Genomic DNA, 19418 nt, shown 5'->3' on the forward strand with positions numbered 1-19418 from the left:
CTCGATTTAAAGGAGCCTTTGTTTCCTGCTGTTTTTCCAAAATAAAAGCTGGTGAAAACCCTGAAATTAAGTTGTACATATTAGTGCTGATCGCACTCTGGGAGCGTTTCAAACGGGTGTTGGTGCTGATGGAGGCTGGCGGGCGGGTCAGGATTCATAGTCAGTTCATGGTCAGAGTGAACATTTTTCTTTAACTGAGACGGAAAGGTTCACATCCTGGTTAGAGCAACACATGTCATGCACATCTATGTGACAGCGCAGCCACAGCTCTGACCTGCACATCCAGGTGTGTCGTGACATCTGGGTCACAGCTCACTTCCTCTAACCACAGGAAGCCCGCCTCGTGGTTTTTAGCCCACGTGATGTTCAGGGGGCATTGGGGGGGGGGGGAGCCAGATGAAGTCCAGATGTGCCTGCAAACTGAGCTCAGTCGTGTTTTCAGGTCGTTTTCAAGCACCTGGAGTTCACTGTTGGTCTCCATAGAAATGTGGACATAATCTCACCTGGATAGTCTCAGCAGCAGTCAGAGATAACGGTACGTGCACGCTTTGTACGCATGACTGGGTTAAATAAAGGTCCAGCTGTTGGGTGATGCTGGGCAAGTGGGGGTGTTGTTATGCCGTACCACGGCGTACCTGTTAAATCATCTCAAAGACTGAATCTTACAGGTTAAAATCTTGGTTTGTGTTTGAAGCGCGTCTGAAATGAACTGCCATCGCTGTGTGATTAGCTGCATTAATCCTCCTGACTGGGGCAGGAACACGCATGCATTTCCTGCTTCAGCACCATTGCTTGGCTCACGGTGAGGGGGTGGAGTTCCGTGGCTCTGTGGAGGGTCAGCTGGATGTAGCTGGTGACTGTCAGATAGGTGGGGGTGCTGCTCAGGACTTAAAGCAGATGCCAATCAGGGAGCGTGCAGGGTGAAAACTGCGAGCTCAGACATGCACAGCAGATCCTTGCTTCACAAACACTGGAAGGGTTACCATAACAAGAGGGTTACCCACACCCTACTTACTGGGGAAAAAATAGTGTGTATCTGACACAGGGGAGGGGATGTTATGGCGTGGGCTTTGGCGTCTCAGCAGTATGAAGTATGGCAGGTACAGAGCTGTACTCTCTCACACTGAGCTCCACAGAGCAAATGATGGCGAGCAAAGCAAACTGCAGCAGCAGCCCAAGAAATTAGATATTCATAAAGTCAGTGAGCTGATCTCAGGCCGGCAGAGCAGCTTTTCACTGATTAGATCCAAGCAGGAGCAAAGAGCCTCAAACCAGCAGCAGCTGAAACACAGCATGTGGTCCATGGGTTCCTCAGGAACTCACTGACTGCAGAGGATTTTCATCCAAGTATTGAAAACTTTACATTAAAGTTTTTATATTTAAAACATGTTGTCTGTCCAGTTACTTTAGAGCCTGTAAAAGCAGAGGACTGAGTGTAAAAATGTAATTGCTGAACAGTTGGTGCAAAACTTTATTAAAGCTGAGAGTCTGAAGTTCACTCACAGACGAGGCGGCAGAGTGAAGGCCTCACCTTTACTCCAGGCAGAAAACGATTCCATCATCAAGTCCAAAAATCCTCCATCCACACAGTCACACACCTCCTGACACCATCAGGAATGCCCAGCTGATTACTGGGTGTAACAAAGGACCCGATGACTCCAAGGGTGGTGTCAATCTGGCGTGTCTTATTTTTTCACAATGTGCAACTCTGCTGTCCATCTCTCTAGCCCCGAAGGCAAATGGTTCTTGTATCACACTTTTCTACTCCCGGAGCCCTCAAAGCACTTTATACAGCATGTGAGGGCAAATGCAGGAAGTGAACTGACAGCACAGTAGAGACCGCCACATTCCCAACCCACGACATAATGAGCCAGTTCTCAGGTTGGATCTGTCGCTGTGTCACCATCACTGCGGACCCATACAGTTCAATTCAATTCAATTCAATTTTATTTATATAGTGCCAAATCACAACAACAGTCGCCTCAAGGCGCTTTATATTGAACAGTAGATCGTACAATAATAGATACAGAGAAAAACCCAACAATCATATGACCCCCTATGAGCAAGCACTTTGGCGACAGTGGGAAGGAAAAACTCCCTTTTAACAGGAAGAAACCTCCGGCAGAACCAGGCTCAGGGAGGGGCGGCCATCTGCTGCGACCGGTTGGGGTGAGAGAAGGAAGACAGAATAAAGACATGCTGTGGAAGAGAGACAGAGATTAATAACAGGTATGATTCAATGCAGAGAGGTCTATTAACACATAGCGAGTGAGAAAGGTGACTGGAAAGGAAAAACTCAATGCATTATGGGAATCCCCGGCAGCCTACGTCTATTGCAACGGAACTAAGGGAGGATTCAGGGTCACCTGGTCCAGCCCTAAGTATATGCTTTAGCAAACAGGAACGTTTTAAGCCTAATCTTAAAAGTAGAGATAGTGTCTGTCTCCCGAATCCAAACTGGAAGCTGGTTCCACAGAAGAGGGGCCTGAAAACTGAAGGCTCTGCCTCCCATTCTACTTTTAAATACTCTAGGAACAACATGTAAGCCTGCATTGCGAGAGCAAAGTGCTCTAATAGGGTGATATGGTACTACAAGGTCATTAAGATAAGATGGGGCCTGATTATTTAAGACCTTGTATGTGAGGAGCAGGATTTTGAATTCAATTCTGGATTTAACAGGAAGCCAGTGAAGGAAAGCCAATACTGGAGAAATATGCTCTCTCTTTCTAGTCCCTGTCAGTACTCTTGCTGCAGCATTTTGGATTAACTGAAGGCTTTTCAGGGAGGTTTTAGGACATCCTGATAATAATGAATTACAGTAGTCCAGCCTGGAAGTAATAAATGCATGAACTAGTTTTTCAGCATCACTCTGAGACAGGATATTTCTAATTTTAGAGATGTTGCGCAAATGGAAGAAAGCAGTCTTACATATTTGTTTAATATGTGCATTGAAGGACATGTCTTGGTCAAAAATGACTCCAAGGTTCTTCACAGTGTTACTGGAGGCCAAGGTAATGCCATCCAGAGTAACAATCTGGTTAGATACCATATTTCTAAGATTTTCAGGGCCGAGTACAATAATCTCCATTTTATCTGAATTAAGAAGCAGAAAGTTATTGGCCATCCAGGTCTTTATGTCTACAGGTGGGGCAAAGAGGCCACTTTAAAGTCTTGAAGAAATGCTGGAAATATGAACATTTTAAGGTACACATACTTACACAGAGGTCCAATAATTAGCCAGCACCTACCTGTCAGTCAAAGAGGCCATGCCCCTGATAATAGAAACAGTGGAGGTGTAAAAACATTCTCCCCCCGTGCAGCTGTTATGGGGCAAATTATTTATGTATCAGGCTGTAAACATGTTTAACATGGGAGTCTCTGAGGACTGATTCAATGCTGCCTCTGCTGAATGCTAGAGGAACAGCAGGTTTAGAACTTCATCTTCATGCTTAAGCAGAGGTTAGCTTGGCCTGAACTTGAACCAGTCTTGTATTTAATGTTGAAAAGCCACGGGAGGTCAGGAGATCTGAGGAGAAGCTGCCCAGGTGTACGTACTGCAGCATCGGCCACACGTTGCACAACCCGAGGTTACACTTTGGATTTCTTGTGGAACATTTGGCTGGACTCTAACCAGGATTCAGCTCTCAAGGTTAGGAGCACATTTGGAGACTAAAACCTCTCCAGTCTGTTTAAATAAGGGCACAGGAAGTCAGAGGAGGCTCACCAAGAACAAGAAGCTGCCTTCAGTCGGGGGAGAGGTCCGTTACTGCTTCCTGATCACAGATACTCCTCCTGTGGTGCACAGCAGTGTTAAACGAGGGGAATTCATGACACAGACTTTACTCATAGCTTCAGGTTATTTTAAACAATGAATCCATCCAGAATAGTCAGAACAGACAATGTTTCTTTAATGAGCTATAAAGTGGTTTAATGTGATGCCCTGAGTCTCGTCCTTCAGCTGAAAATGCCCTCTGACTTTTTACAGAGATGGAAAAACCTGTAGAGGAGCAGCTTCTGCACATGTTGCGGGAATTGGATGAGGAGGATCTACGATACTTCCAGTGGATCCTGCAGAACGTGCCTGTAGCTAGTTTCCAGGCCAGAAAAGAGATCCGTCTGGAGAAAGCAGACATAATGGGAACAGCGGAATTGATGTTCCACATGTATGCTTCCAAAGATGCTGTGAGGGTGACGAAAATAATAATGAAGAAGATCAAGAAGAATAAAGGTCAGTAAGAGGAAGGAGAAATGTATCTGGACCATTGATGGTAATGGTAAATGGACTGATTCTTATATAGCGCTTTTCTACTCTCACGGAGTACTCAAAGTGCTCTATACAACATGCCTCATTCACACCCATTCTCACAAGCACTTTATCTACACTTAGTGCTTTCTAACAACATTCATACTCCGATGGATGCATTGGAGAGCAAGTTGGGGTTAGTATCTTGCCCAAGGATACTTGACATGCAGATTGGAGGAGCCAGGGATCGAACCACCGACCTTCCGATCAGTAGGGGACCTGCTCTACCTCTTGAGCTACAGCCACCCTTGATCAATGGCCATGAGTATCATTAACAGAGTTGGGGAATGGCTGCAATCACAGCCAGTGGACACTTTTCCAATGATGAGGATGTACACATCCTGGGAGGAACGCTGGTTTGAGCAGGGAATCAAGGAGGCCATTTACGTGAAAAGGATAAGACTATCTCTGAATCAAGGAGGGGGCCTAAGGGTACTGAACTGAATTGAATTAGGCGATACCTGAACCCTACAGAGGTTGCACAGTTAGTCCAATTCCTCCACTGTTGTGAATCTTTCTGGCCAAAAGATTCATGAGGGCGTCCTGAGGGCCAGGCTTCCTCTAGTGGGTTCTGTGCTCACTGCCCAGCACAGTAGTGCCTTATTGGGATTTGCCATAGAATACCAGATTTGGTAGATCCACCACTGGCACCCTGTGTTCCTCATGGATTAGGGCAAGTTCACCCTCAGCACATGTGACAGACTTGAAAGGGTCTGTAGAAAAAGGAGAGTATTATGCTGTCTGTAACATCGTTAAACATAACTGGTTTAGTGGTGCGGCATTGGTGGTCTGGAGAGGCATAACCATGGACAGGCGCACAGCCTCTTCGAGCTAGGCAATGCCACTCTAACTGCCATTTTGTATTAGGATGAAATTTTTGGACTCGTTGTCAAACTCTGCGGTGGTGCAGTGGGTCCTGGGTTCCTCCTCGTGCATAACAATGCTCAGGCTCATGTGGCGAGAGTATGTAGGCAGTTCCTGGTGGATGGACTGGCTCCCACGCTAGCTTGACCTTAATCAAACATAACATGTCTGGAACATTATGTTTTGGTCCATCCAGTATTGCCAGGTTGTATGTCAGACTGACCAGGTTCTCTGCCTTGGTTCAGATGTAGGAGGAGATCTCCCAGAACACCATCAGGAGAATGTGCAAACATTGTCAGGCATGCATACAAGCTTGTGGGAGCCATACAAACTACTGAGTACCATTTTGAGTTGCTGCAATGGCATTTCAGCAAAATGGGCTAGTCTGCTTAAATCAATTTTTGCAAAATTGATTGATGTAGACATTGTTTTCTTGTATACCAACACCTGGAATCTACACCTACTGTCCCAAAACCTAGCATCCCCAAGCCTAGCATCGCCCTGACAGGGTGATGCTAGGTTTTGGGAAACTCCATCTGGTGTCCTCTTCCCCTCGCTCCTTCCAGCGCGAGTGCCTGGCATTTTTGACCTGTTGTTAAACTAACTAAGTAAGTAAAACTTTATTTATATAGCGCCTTTCTAGATAAAAGATCACAAAGTACTTCACACAAGGATAACAAAGCATAAAACAAAACAGACAACAGTTATCAAAATGCAATTCTAAAAAGATGTGTTTTTAGTTGTTTTTTGAAAGAAGCCAGAGATCTTATGCTCAGTGGGAGAGAGTTCCACTGTCTGGGAGCCACAGTGGCAAAAGCTCTGTCTCTCTTAGTTCTCAGCTTTGTATGATGAATGACAAGTAGACCCTGGTCACATGACCTAAGACACCTGCTAGGAACATAAGGCTGTAAAAGTTCAATGATGTAAGCTGGAACTTGGCCATGAAGAGCTCTATATGTCAGTACCAGAATCATGAAGTGAACTCAGAATTCGACGGGAAGCCAGTGCAGCTGTATTAGCAACGGTGTCACATGTGAGTACTTTGATGTTTTGGTCAGAAGTCTTGCTGCAGTGTTTTGAACAATCTGCAGACGCTCCAGGGAGTTTTTGTTTAAACATGTAAACAGTGAATTACAGTAGTCCAGTCTTGATGAAATGAAAGCATGAATGACAATCTCCAGTTCAGTGTGAGATACAATGGGGCTTAGTTTGGAAATGTTTCTTAAGTGATAAAAGCAGGACCAAACCAAAGAATGGACGTGAAGATCCAAAGCGAGAGCCAGGTCGAAGATTACCCCTAGGTTCCTGATAGATGATTTCACAAATATTGCAAGAGGACCAAGAGCATTCATTATCTTAGGTACATGTCTGTCAGGAGCACATACAAGGACTTCAGTCTTTCCTTCGTTAAGTTGGAGGAAGTTGTCAGCCATCCAAACTTTAACGGATTCTAAGCACTCATTCAAAATCTGCAGCTTAGAAACATCTTGGGGCTTGAAAGAAATGTATAACTGAATATCGTCAGCGTAGCAGTGGTAGCAAATGTCCTCAAAGGGGTTCAAAATATGCTGGAGGGGAAGTAGATATATTAAGAACAATAAAGGCCCCAGTACAGAGCCTTGTGGCACACCATAGGACAGGGACGTGAAAGATGACCTGTACTTAGAGACTGCCACAAAAAAGTAACGTTCATACAGATATGAAGAGAACCACTCTAAGGCAGATCCAGATACACTGACCCAGTATTTCAGCCTTTCAAGTAGGATGTGATGGTCAACGGTGTCAAAGGCCGATGTGTTCATCACCAGAACAGAACATTTTCCGGCATCATTTTGCATGTCACTGGAGACCCTAAGAAGGGCTGTTTCAGTAGAATGGGTTCTACGAAAGCCAGACTGAAATTTGTTAAGAATATTATGTTTCTCTAAAACTGCTGTGAGCTGCTTAGCCACAACCTTTACTAAAATCTTAGCAGTAAGCGGTAGTTTTGAAATTGGCCTGTAACTGCTAGTAAGAGAAGGGTCTAACTTAGATTTTATTTAAAAGGGGATGTATGGCAGCATTTTTAAAATAGGCAGGGACTTTACCAGATGTCAATGAGGTGTTAATTATAGCGAGCACACAGGGACCATTAGTCTGGAAGACATTTTTGAATAACGATGCAGGTAAAATGTCAAGTGTACAGGAGGACGCTTTCATTGAGTTAACTATTTTTACCAGCTCGGGTAGTGAAGTTGGTAGAAAACGTTCTAAAATAACAGGCCAAGCTGGAGTAGGAACTGACAAAGCAGATGAGATGGGGAAAATTTTTTTCTTACATTACAAATTTTTTATAGCAAGAAAGAAAGAAAATTTTCACAGTCTTCATTTAAAGAAATAGGGGCAGCAGGTGGAGCAGGAGTAATAATATCGGTAATGGTGTCAAATAACACCTTAGGATTACCTCTGCTCTTTTCAACCAGGTGAGAAAACTAGGCAGCCCTCGCATCTCACATTGCATGGTTAAAAGAAACTAACAGATCCTTTAAGTAAAGGAGATGAACATTTAAATGAGTTTTCTTCCACAATCGCTCAGCTTTACGACAAAGACGTTTTAAGCAGCGAATATTGTCATTAAGCCAGGGTGAGGACTTAGAAACAGAAGCTGGTCTCATTTTAACCAGACAGATTTCATCCAAAATGGAAAGACAATGCTTATTAAATAGATCTGTTAAGAACTCAACATCATTATGAAGGGATAGATTTAAATTAAAAGCATCCGAGAAAGTCTCCGCTGTGGAGGAATTTACTATGCGCGAAATAATCGTCCAGCGAACAGGAGACAGAGGCTCGTGAAAAGACAAGTTAAAAAGAATACAGTAATGATCAGAGATAAAAATGCCTTCAGAACAAATAAAATCAATATTTAAACCCAGAGTAAAAACAAGGTCCAGTGTGTGTCCTTTGCTATGTGTGGGGCCTGACACATGCTGGGTAAAATGAAAAGAATCCATAGTGCTGATAAAACCTCTGGCAAAGTGGTCGGAGTCATCATCAACATGTATGTTAAAATCCCCGACCAAAAGCAGTCTGGACTGCTTCATAGCGCAGGATAAAAAGTCGCTGAATTCCGATAAAAACAAGCTATTTGGGCCGGGCAGACGATACACCACAGCACAATAAAAAAGATCCTTAGTTCCGACTTTGAACAGCTGTAGTTCAAACGAAAGGAAGTGTCTGACTCTCACTGAACGGCAAGAGAACCGGCACTGAAATGCCACAGCCAGACCTCCTCCACGACCAGATCCCCGAGGCTGGCTAATGAAAGAATAGCTATCCGGGCACAGTTCAGTGAGGGACGAATAGTCCAAGTCCCGCTGCCAGGTCTCAGTCAAAAATAAAAAATCCAGTTTTTTAGAAACTATGAAAGTGTTTAGTAAAAACGATTTATTAGTCATAGATCGGGCATTAAGAAGCGCCATGTTCAGCGGGGTAGAAATATCATTATTAGCAGAGGCTCGAGTTAGAGGACGTAAATACTCAGGGTTTGAGCCTTCATGCTCATAGATTCCACTCACCGAGGGGAAGAGAAGCCAGTCAGCAGGAGAGTCTGGATAAACCCTCCTGAGGTAGCAGGGTCTTGGGGAGCCAGACCTTGAGTTTCCAAGCAGGGACGTAGAAAGCAAATTCCAATCCATAAAACTTTGCTGAGTACAGGTAATAAAACACACTTGACGTCGCTTTCCGGCCAGACTCCGCCACCAGAGAAGCCTAAGCTTCACCTGGATACTTGCTCTTCTCCCTCTCTTTCTCCATGGTCTGAGGGGACCGCTGAGGACGCCAGACGATGATCCAGCCACTAGCGGGGGATGGAAAATGCCGGAACAGGAGTATGAGACATCTTGAGCCATCACTGAAGACACATACAATGACACATACAATTGAACACACATATACAAACCTCCATCTGAAATGATAATTCCAATTATGGGACTTTCACTACACACACACAGCCAGTTGTTGTTTACAAGCAGCTGAACAACTGCTTGCATTAAAACCAGAAAGGAAGTGACGAGCTCAGAGTGCATGTTTGTGAAGTCTCCGTTAATAAGAATCTGGTATTTGGCCTCTTTTCTTTAATTACAGCTTGTGCACTGTGTCATTAATAACACTGTGTAGATATATGGAGATATCACTCATATTACCTTTCAGGCTTTCAGCATAGAAACTGGAGCATCAGGTTAAAAACACTTCTTTAATATCTAAACATAAACAGATTTTTATTATGTGCATAGCCTTAAATCACTACAACTGTCAATCCAGAGTGTCAACAAATGTTGTTGACCCTTTTTTAAACATGGGTAACACAGTTTGAATAATCAGCGCTGTTAAAGATTTACAATGAACAGGCTACAATAAACATGCTTACGATTTTAAAGGATCACAGGATGTTGTGGGGCAAAAAACACAGAGTCACAACGCTGAGCATTGACGAAATCTTTCTGCAGGGTATCTGATACACATTTACCCGCAAAGACATGGGCATGCTCAGTTTCACAAACTAACATGGCAACAGTAAACAAAGTGGCCTCCACGTTCAGACCTCCATCTTGTCCACATCAGTCTATGTTCACATAATAGAGCCAAATACTTGTCATATACTTGGAGTAACAAACATCAGAGAATTAGAACTGAATAATAAACACCGGGACACCAGTGTGGGACACACATGAACAAGCCCACCCACCTGGCCTTGGAACACTTGCATCTAACCTAATTTAAAGAATTGATTTCTGCCAGCTAGCTTCATAGATAAAAATAAAAGGGGTCTCTTTTACATAACAATGAAAATGAAACTGAAGCCAGTCCATCTATCCATAAGCCCGTTTTGTGAGGGCACCAGCATACACTGAGAAGCTCATACTTCCCTTGTTCCGGTGACTTCCTTAAGCTTATCTAGTGGAACACCAGCCAGCCACCTCTCCAATGTGTCCTCACTCTGCTCCAGAGTCTCCTCTCTGTGGCCCAAAACACCTCACCTAGGGGGAAGTCCAGGAGGCATCCTAGTTAGATGCCCAAACCACCCCAACTGGCTCTTTTCAGTAAGGACCAGTAGTGGCTCTACTCTGAGTTCCTCCCAAAGGACCATTAAACACCCTCAGAGGAAACCAATTTCTGCCACTTGTATCCATAATCTTATTCTCATGCTCAAAAACTAGTTCATACATTTATTACTATGAGGCTGGATTATTGTAATACATTATTATAAGGCTGTCTAAAAATTTCTGAAAAGCCTTAAGTTGATCCCAAAGACAGCTGGCTTACTTGTTGTTCCTAGAATATTAAACCCATTAAAACTAATGGGAGTGTGGACGCTCGTGTCGGTTTTAGGTCAAACTAACTTTAGAGATATTTAAACTTTAGAGTAACTCTTATAGCATTGACGAAATAGAAAAATTCCAACGGTTCCTGAAAGCATCAGCTCTGTGCTTTTTCAGTAATATTAGGATCATTACGGTAATCCCAGGCATGACGCCACATTAAAATCTTGGTAAATAACACAGAAAAAAGAACCCAAATGAAATGTCTGTTTTCCGTAGAGCTCCATTAAACACTCACGGTCTTCTCTTAACCAAACTTCATCTTTGTGGGGCTGCTGCAACCTAGGATTACCGTAATGACCCTAATGTTACAGAAAATGCTGCACCTGACAGCAGTGACGCTTTAGAGGGTTAAAAGAAAATGGGAGGCAGAGCCTTCGGGTTTGTTGTCTAAAGTGATTGTTGTGATTTGGCAATATAAAAATAAAATTGAATTCTCTCAATCACTAGCCATAGGTCGTTACCATAGGTGAGGTTACGTCATGTACGTTTATGTTTAGATCAACCAGTAAATCAACAGTTTCACTTTTATGCTTAGCTCTCTCTATACCACAATAGACTGGAGCAGCGTCTGCAATGATGCAGATACTGCAATCCATATCTTAATCTCGTGCTCCTGTCACATGAACAAAACCCCAAGATACTTAAACTCCTCCTCTTAAGGTAGCAACTTGTCCCTGACCTGGAGTGGGCGCTCCAAGTGTTAATCATTTATATTCATCAATCAACAAAATGCAATGAATGAACAAAAGAGAAATCTAAATCAAAACAATATTTGGTGTGACCACCCTTTGCCTTCTTCTAGGTAGACTTGCACACAGTTTTTGAAACATCTTGGAGAACTAACCACAGATCTTCTGTGGTTATAGTGAAGCCATGTGAATGACAACGTGTACAACCATTGGAGATGTGAGCAAGACAGACGGAACAATTGACGGAAAAAGTGTGGACTTTATAGCAGTTTTTAAATTGTGTTGATAGGCCACATAAAACCAAGAGTTATGATAAAAAATATATGCAATGTTTGTTTTTTTTCCTGAATACTGTCGTTGTTTATATTTACTGCGGGAAGAAACGGTAAAAACGGTGTTTTATAAAGAAAGCGCTCGAAGGCACTCTCCGCCTGTGAGCAAAAACAAAACCAAAAAACCCCCCACCCTTTCCTATTAGTGGAAAAATGTACCATGTCGACCAATCAAAAAATGATATGGCAACATGGCATTTAGATGTTTAGGAAGGGGGGAAGTTTTAGGAGTGACGGCGGCGTTTTGAGATGTGAGAGATTTGCAACGTTTAGCGTGTTTGGAGTCTAAAGTGAGTGTGTTGTCTTGTGTAGTTAGTGTGTAGTTAGTGTGTAGTGTAATCAATAGTTTTGTTGTGTGTGTCAGAACAATGAGGCGACTGCTGAATGTTACAGGTGTTACAGGAGTGATATATCTCCTGTTGTCAGGCCTGCAGGTATCAGGCTTGTGATCTTCTCTTTTATCTCATAGTCGACAAAAATTATTTTTTGGAGTGGCACAAATAATTTGTGTGGCATCAAATTTGATGCAGAACACCTGATTGTTCTGTAAATAGTTTGAAATGTTTATTTAAAAAAGCACCTTGGCTGCATTTTTAGGTAAATAGCTGCAAAAAACTTTGTTGTTTGCTAAAACTCAGCTACTTTTTTTGAAGAAGTAACTATGTAATTAATTGCCCAACATTGGTCATTATATACTGTACTTTGCAGACAGAGAGTTACAGGACTCTCTCCCAGACCACAGACTCATTCTCATAATACAAGTTAGAGCTTTATATAAAAAAAGAAAAGAAAGTTGTGTTTTCAAAATTGGAGTTCAAGTTATTTTTACTTCCAATAGTGTTAACATACTACACAGGTCCTGAAAGAGATTTTTTTTTTTTTAATTTTCATTGTAAGTGGGCTAAAACACTTAATTAAAAGTAGTGTAACATAAATGTAAATGCTGTAATTTGATTATCTTAATAAACCATGTAACTTGGATGGATTCAATGCTGGCGTGACCACAGTGCACACGTCTAATGTTGCTTACAGTGGTCCAAGTGACTGCTCAGGGAGTTTTTGTGTTTGCTCATACATTGGGAAGACAGGTCAGAGAGGTAAGAAAAAAAACAATGGAAATACACAATACATGAGGAGAGAAGAGGAGAAAAAAGAACAGGGCTCTGTGGGGGCCATACCATCATTTCCCGTACTTCTTGTTCTTCTTTACCCTGAAGACAGTTCTTAATGACTTTGGATCTATGTTTGGGGTTGTTTTTCTAGTTTAGAAAAAGTAAATACTGAAGTTAGTTCAGAAAGATAGATATTAGAATCGAAATATATATCAAAATATATATCGAAATATATATTTGTGACAATTGAAATATGGATTTTTTTTCTTATTTCAATTCTAAAATCTCATTGTTTCAAATTGTTCATTCTTATTACTGCATAAACCAATAAACAACAGACAGTTCAATGAGGAGAGATCACTTAGAAGAATTGAACATGACTTACTGAGAGAGAAATTAATGTATTTGTCTACTAGAGTGATGACCCATCAGGAATCCCAGCAGTGATAGGATTTAGGACGGGGGCCCCCAGAGTCTAGTGCTGGTGGTGGTAGGCTGAAGACTACGGAACTTAAATAGAGCTCTGTCTGAGTTGGAGATGGGGAGAGGTGGGTTGCACAAAAGAGAGTCTGAAGGGGAGAATGACAGAGAACAGAGATTTAGCACAGGCTGATTGGCTCAAAGAAGATAACTGGACTAGAGTAATGATGTCAGTATTGAGACTGACAGGGAGGGAAAACAGTAGTTATGTAGAGCATTGTTTCCCAACCTTTTGGAGCCACCACACATATTTCACATTAGAAAAATCACACGGCACACCACCAAACAAAAATGTCACAAAACGCATGTTGATAATATTTCCCTGCACACCAGGTATAGCAGAATTGGCTTGGTTTGTCCTTTTACGCTTTCTTCTGACCACTACTCATGCTAGGGCCTTCATCTGGGTCGGAGCTTTCTTCAGGACCCAGATCAGATTAACTACTCTTTCTTTTCAAATATTTATCTATTGCTATTACGCGTAATTTCCTGTAAGTTCTTCTTCATCTTCTGTTTTAATGGCAGTTGGAATCCCATATAATTGGAGCAAGAAGTTGTATTGCCTTCTAGTGGAAGAGAATGTAATTGTTCTGCCTGTTACTCACACCGATCGATTAGACTACCAATCAGGTGAAACCAGATAATCTTCCACACCTGATCATTTCCATGGCACACCTATGTGCCACAGCACAGTGGTTGGGAAACTAAGATAAGATAAGATAAGATAAGATAACCTTTATTAGTCCCACACGTGGGAAATTTGTTTTGTCACAGCAGGAAGTGGACAGTGCAAAAGTTATGAAGCAAAAATTAGAATAAAATAAAATAAGAATAAATACAGTACACAACTGTACAGAATAGAATAAAATAAAATACTATATACAGTAGAATAAAATAGAATAAAATATACAATAAGATAAAAATAGAATACAAATGCTATATACAACTGAGTAAAAATACAGCGATGCCAGAAAAGATTATTGCACATTAGTGTTATTGCACATGTGTGGATGTGTGTGTTTGATCAGTTAAAGTCTTTGTTGTGGAGTCTGACAGCAGTGGGGAGGAAAGACCTGCGAAATCTCTCCGTCCCACACCGTGGGTGCCGCAGCCTGCCACTGAAGGAGCTGCTCAGTGCTGTCACAGTCTCATGCATGGGGTGGGAGATGTTGTCCAACAGGGATAACAGCTTAGCCACCATTCTTCTGTCACTCACCACCTCCACTCACCACTCTGATGTAAACTGATGTAGAGAACAGAAAAGTAGGCTGTTACACCCCGTCTAGGGGAAACCAGAGTCCAACACAAAAAACAAAAAAAAGAAAACTAACACCCCAGCTCCCTGCTTCCAAGGAAAGACCAACGGTGCCACAGATTTGCAGGTTCACAACAACTGGATATTTTATTAACCTTGAAAGATAGCAAGCGTCAGGGTGGGCATGACCAAGACAACAAAAAAAGGCTCTAGAAATTAAACGGAACTAACTTACCTATGACGAGAAATTCAAAAGAAAATACAGGCCTCTTACCTGTCTCCCTAACCTAAATAGAAGAAAAAGGCTTCCCACCCCTAAAGCCACCAGATCACTCAGAAAAACTCAGTTTACACTATTTACAATATATACAAGACAACCAAGCTCTCCCATTTTATAGCCAGCTCCATTTAGTCTTCAACCAATGGTCAGCCTCCACCTGGAGCTTACATAAGCACAACCTTTAAAAAGTGAAAGGAGATAGAAAGACAGATGAGAAAGAAAAGCGTAATTGACTTTTTGATGGCATTTTACACACAGTACTGGTACAGTATCTAGAAAATGTGGGAAAATGCTGGAATCATATACAGTACTTAGCTACTTCTGAAGAAATTATGATGGGACCCTAAAAAAATACTATGTACAATAATGGATTTCTATACATTTTACATCAGATGAAAACGTTTGTTGTAGGATTCAGAGCGATAAACAAACAAGAGAGAAAAGCCGATCAGCTGATCACTGATCAGTTTCATGATTGAAGTAGAAACAGGAGAGGGAGGGGGAGAGAATGAAAGGAGAAGAGGCAGCTGTGCAGCAAACACACAGAATAACTCCAGCTTTGTGTCTTTTTCATTGTAGCTGAAATACGGGACAAACTGTCTTCCTTTTCACCTCAATACCAAACGCGCAATATTTTCTCTGAATACGAGACGATTCCGTTTTTTAGGGGACGGTTGGAAACTCTAATAACTAACCTTATAAATAAGATAAAACAAGTTCAACATCAATAATATCATAGCACCCGCCCGGCAGTATAGAAACGAGTTATTGTAACTGACTGTAAAAAGTCAGCATAACGAAAATAAACTCCACCTAAACTTGGTTTATATCTGACCCAGATAGACTGCAGGTCATAACTTCTTACCTGAAGTTCAGTTCACTGCCTCGGGTCTCTGCTCCTCCTGCCTTTCCGTCATCCACCTGCCAGCGTGTTGCATCTGCTGGCCTCCACCACTTGCTAATGTTACTGAATCTGTAGAAGCTCCGCAATAGCCAATACCAAACAATTGAGTTATTTTTACACATCTCCCTTCATCTGGCCAATCCACCACCTTTCAGTGTTTATACCGTTACGGAAAAAAACGAAGAAAAAAACCCCATCGGCCCATGAAAACGAAAAATCACCATCGGCCCACACAAACTTTTGCTGTGTAATCCATACAGGCGAGGCAAAGAGACTGCTCATAATTCAATCTGTTTTATATAAAGGGTTAGGGGGTTAGGACCGTGACCTAGGACAAACTGATGGCATGAGATGTAAGTACAACTCCTCCGGTTTCATATGGGAAAAAAAATTATTGCGCTAGCTTACGTGGTTCCGGTTCTATGGGGATTTAAAAATAGTTACGCAAAACGGAGCGTGGCCGCTCCGACCGGCTTTAAAGGGTTAAGTAATCCAAAGTATTCAGAATACATTACTCTCATTGAGTAACATAACAGAATACATTACAAAATACATTTGGGAGCATGTATTCTGTAATCTGTAGTGGAATACATTTTAAAAGTAACCTTCCCAACACTGGGTGTGACGACCGAAGACAACACACAAAATCATGACCTGGGTCATAACACATGAACTTACACATAAGCTTCATATTATCTAAATATGTGTTGTTATTTTACTCAGAGGATCTTCTAAAGTGTCAGCCTAACCTGAAGAAGAAGTTCCAGTTTGTGTTTGGAGGGATCACTAAAGCAGGAAACCCAACCCTTCTTAATCAGATTTACATAGAGCTCTACATCACAGAGGGAGGGACTGTAGGGGTCAGTGATGAACATGAGGTCAGACAGACTGAAACAGTATCCAGGAAACCAGACAGACCAGAAACAACAATCAGACAAGAAGACATCTTTAAAGCCTCATCTGTTAAAGATAAACCAATAAGATCAGTGCTGACAAAGGGAGTGGCTGGCATTGGGAAAACAGTCCTAACACAGAAGTTCACTCTGGACTGGGCTGAAGACAAAGCCAACCAGGACATCCAGTTCATGTTTCCATTCACTTTCAGAGAACTGAATGTGCTGAAAGAGAAAAAGTTCAGCTTGGTGGAACTTGTTCATCACTTGTTTCCTGAAACCAAAGAAGCAGGAATCTGCAGCTTTGAAGACTTCCAGGTTGTGTTCATCTTTGATGGTCTGGATGAGTGTCGATTTACTCTGGACTTCCACAAAACTACAATTCTGACTGATGTTACAGAGTCCACCTCAGTGGATGTGCTGCTGATAAACCTCATCAGGGGGAAACTGCTTCCTTCTGCTCGCCTCTGGATAACCACACGACCTGCAGCAGCCAATCAGATCCCTCCTGAGTATGTTGGTGTGATGACAGAGCTCAATGGATTCACTGACCCACAAAAGGAGGAGTACTTCAAGAAGAGATTCAGAGATAAGAACCAGGTAACCAAGATCTTCTCCCACATCAAGACATCACAAAGCCTCCACATCATGTGCCACATTCCAGTCTTCTGCTGGATCACTGCTACAGTTCTGGAGGATGTGCTGAAAACCAGAGAGGGGGGAGAGCTGCCCAAGACCCTGACTGAGATGTACATCCACTTCCTGGTGGTTCAGGCCAAAGTGAAGAAGGTCAAGTATGATGGAGGAGCTGAGACAGATCCACATTGGAGTCCAGAGAGCAGGAAGATGATCGAGTCTCTGGGAAAACTGGCTTTTGATCAGCTGCAGAAAGGAAACCTGATCTTCTATGAATCAGACCTAACAGAGTGTGGCATCGATGTCAGAGCAGCCTCGGTGTACTCAGGAGTGTTCACACAGATCTTTAAAGAGGAGAGAGGGCTGTACCAGGACAAGGTGTTCTGCTTCATCCACCTGAGTGTTCAAGAGTTTCTAGCTGCTTTATATGTCCATCTGACCTTCATCAACTCTGGAGTCAACCTGCTAGAAAAACAGCAAACATCCTGGTGGTCTAAACTTTTGCAAAATAAACCTAAAAGGAAAAATCTCCACCAGAGTGCTGTGGATAAGGCCTTACAGAGTCCACATGCACACCTTGACTTGTTCCTTCGCTTCCTCTTGGGTCTTTCACTTCATACCAACCAGATTCTTCTACAGGGTCTACTGACACAGACAGGAAATAGCTCACTGAACAGTCAGGAAACAGTCCAGTACATCAAGAAGAAGCTCAGTGAGAATCTGTCTGCAGAAAGAAGCATTAATCTGTTCCACTGTCTGAATGAAATTAATGATTGTTCTCTATGGGAGGAGATCCAAAAGTCTTTGAGTTCAGGAAGTCTTTCACAACAAAAACTGTCTCCTGCTCAGTGGTCAGCTTTGGTCTTCATCTTACTGTCATCAGAAGATTTGGATGTGTTTGACCTAAGGAAATGCTCTGCTTCAGAGGAGGCTCTTCTGAGGCTGCTACCAGTGGTCAAAGTAACCAGGAAAGCACTGTAAGTGTTTAGAGATTCTATTTAGTCCTGGTGATTCAAATGTGCTGGTACTGACTGAAACTTAATTTATTCTTTTTTTTCTTGTCATTTTCTATTCAGTCTGAGCTCTTGTAATTTTACAGAGAGAAGCTGTAAAACTCTGTCCTCAGTTCTCAGCTCCCAGTCTTCTAGCTTGAGAGAGCTGGACCTGAGTAATAATGACCTGCAGGATCCTGGAGTGAAGCTTCTGTCCGCAGGACTCGAGAATCCACAATGCAAACTGGAAACTCTGAGGTCAGGTAACATTAAAAAGATAACAGAAAGATAATTTTCATAATTTAAAAAACTACTACCTTGGTTAGGATTTTCTTTACTAATGTCAGTTGTCAAATGACGGTTTACTAAACTTCATCACTAATTTCTGGATTTATTTCCATTATTTTTATTTTGTAATCAATCCATCCATTTTCTTCATTACCTGTTTAACTTAAGTGATTAAAATAAAGGATGGAGGGATTATCTTGTGAGGTACGAGTATTAAGCACTGCCACTTAGTGTTGTTTTCAATTTAATGCTTTAATTTAAATAATTTTTTTCTTGAGGAAGTGGTATATGTTTGGCCAAACAAATCTGCCAAGCTTAGTGTCGGGACTTAAACATATTTTTATATAACTGAGGCACCTTGTTTTTATTTTATTTTTATTTTTATTTTTTATTTAAGAAGTATTCAGAAAGGACTCTGAAGTTTTTCTCTGCTTAGTATTTATTTTGATGGAATCAACCTGTTTGATCGAAAGAAGAAGAAAAGTGAATTAAAGTATTTTCTTTTGCTTGTGTTAAAGGAGTAAACGTGAGTCTTGTGTTGTTTTGTTTGCCTCCAGTCTTTCAGGTTGTCTTATCACAAAGGACAGCTGTGCTTCTCTGGCCTCAGCTCTGAGATCTAACCCTTCCCATCTGAGAGACCTTGACCTGAGCTATAATCATCCAGGAGACTCAGGAGTGGCTCTGCTGTCAGCTAGACTAGAGGACCAACAATCGAAACTGAAAAACCTTAGGTATGGGAGGTCTTGTACAGCCACAGACAGTGTGTGATAGTCAATCTCTTTTCTTTACTCAGCCTGTTCATCATGCTGAATAAATGTGTTACATGAACAATCACACAAGTAGCAAACGTTTTTCCTTTCATGACAGTAAAAGTACTAATTGGATATGAATGTATGTGTGTAGCATGTCTTCAAGCAACTCCAAGAACAAAAATTGGCTTATTATGTATGTATAAAAGAAGACTCCAGGCTGAAGAAAACTTCTTTTGTATTTTCACTTGCTGCAACTTTTAATAGTCTTATTGATT

The 19418-nt window shown here is 41.9% G+C and overlaps 1 protein-coding gene across 1 annotated transcript in view; it reads left to right on the forward strand.

Moving 5' to 3' along the window:
• Positions 1–445: 445 nt before the first annotated feature.
• LOC116332453 (NACHT, LRR and PYD domains-containing protein 14-like) overlaps positions 446–19418 on the forward strand; it is a 36135-nt gene continuing 17162 nt past the window's right edge. The window contains exons 1-5 of the mRNA XM_031755419.2: positions 446–535; positions 3986–4228; positions 16306–18088; positions 18188–18361; positions 18949–19122. Coding sequence (XP_031611279.2) covers positions 3988–4228; positions 16306–18088; positions 18188–18361; positions 18949–19122 — 2372 coding nt within the window. The 5' untranslated portion in view covers positions 446–535; positions 3986–3987. The remainder of the gene's footprint in view (positions 536–3985; positions 4229–16305; positions 18089–18187; positions 18362–18948; positions 19123–19418) is intronic.

This window comes from Oreochromis aureus, linkage group 15 (genome assembly GCF_013358895.1).
Source record: "Oreochromis aureus strain Israel breed Guangdong linkage group 15, ZZ_aureus, whole genome shotgun sequence".
NCBI classification, from domain to species: Eukaryota; Metazoa; Chordata; class Actinopteri; order Cichliformes; family Cichlidae; genus Oreochromis; species Oreochromis aureus.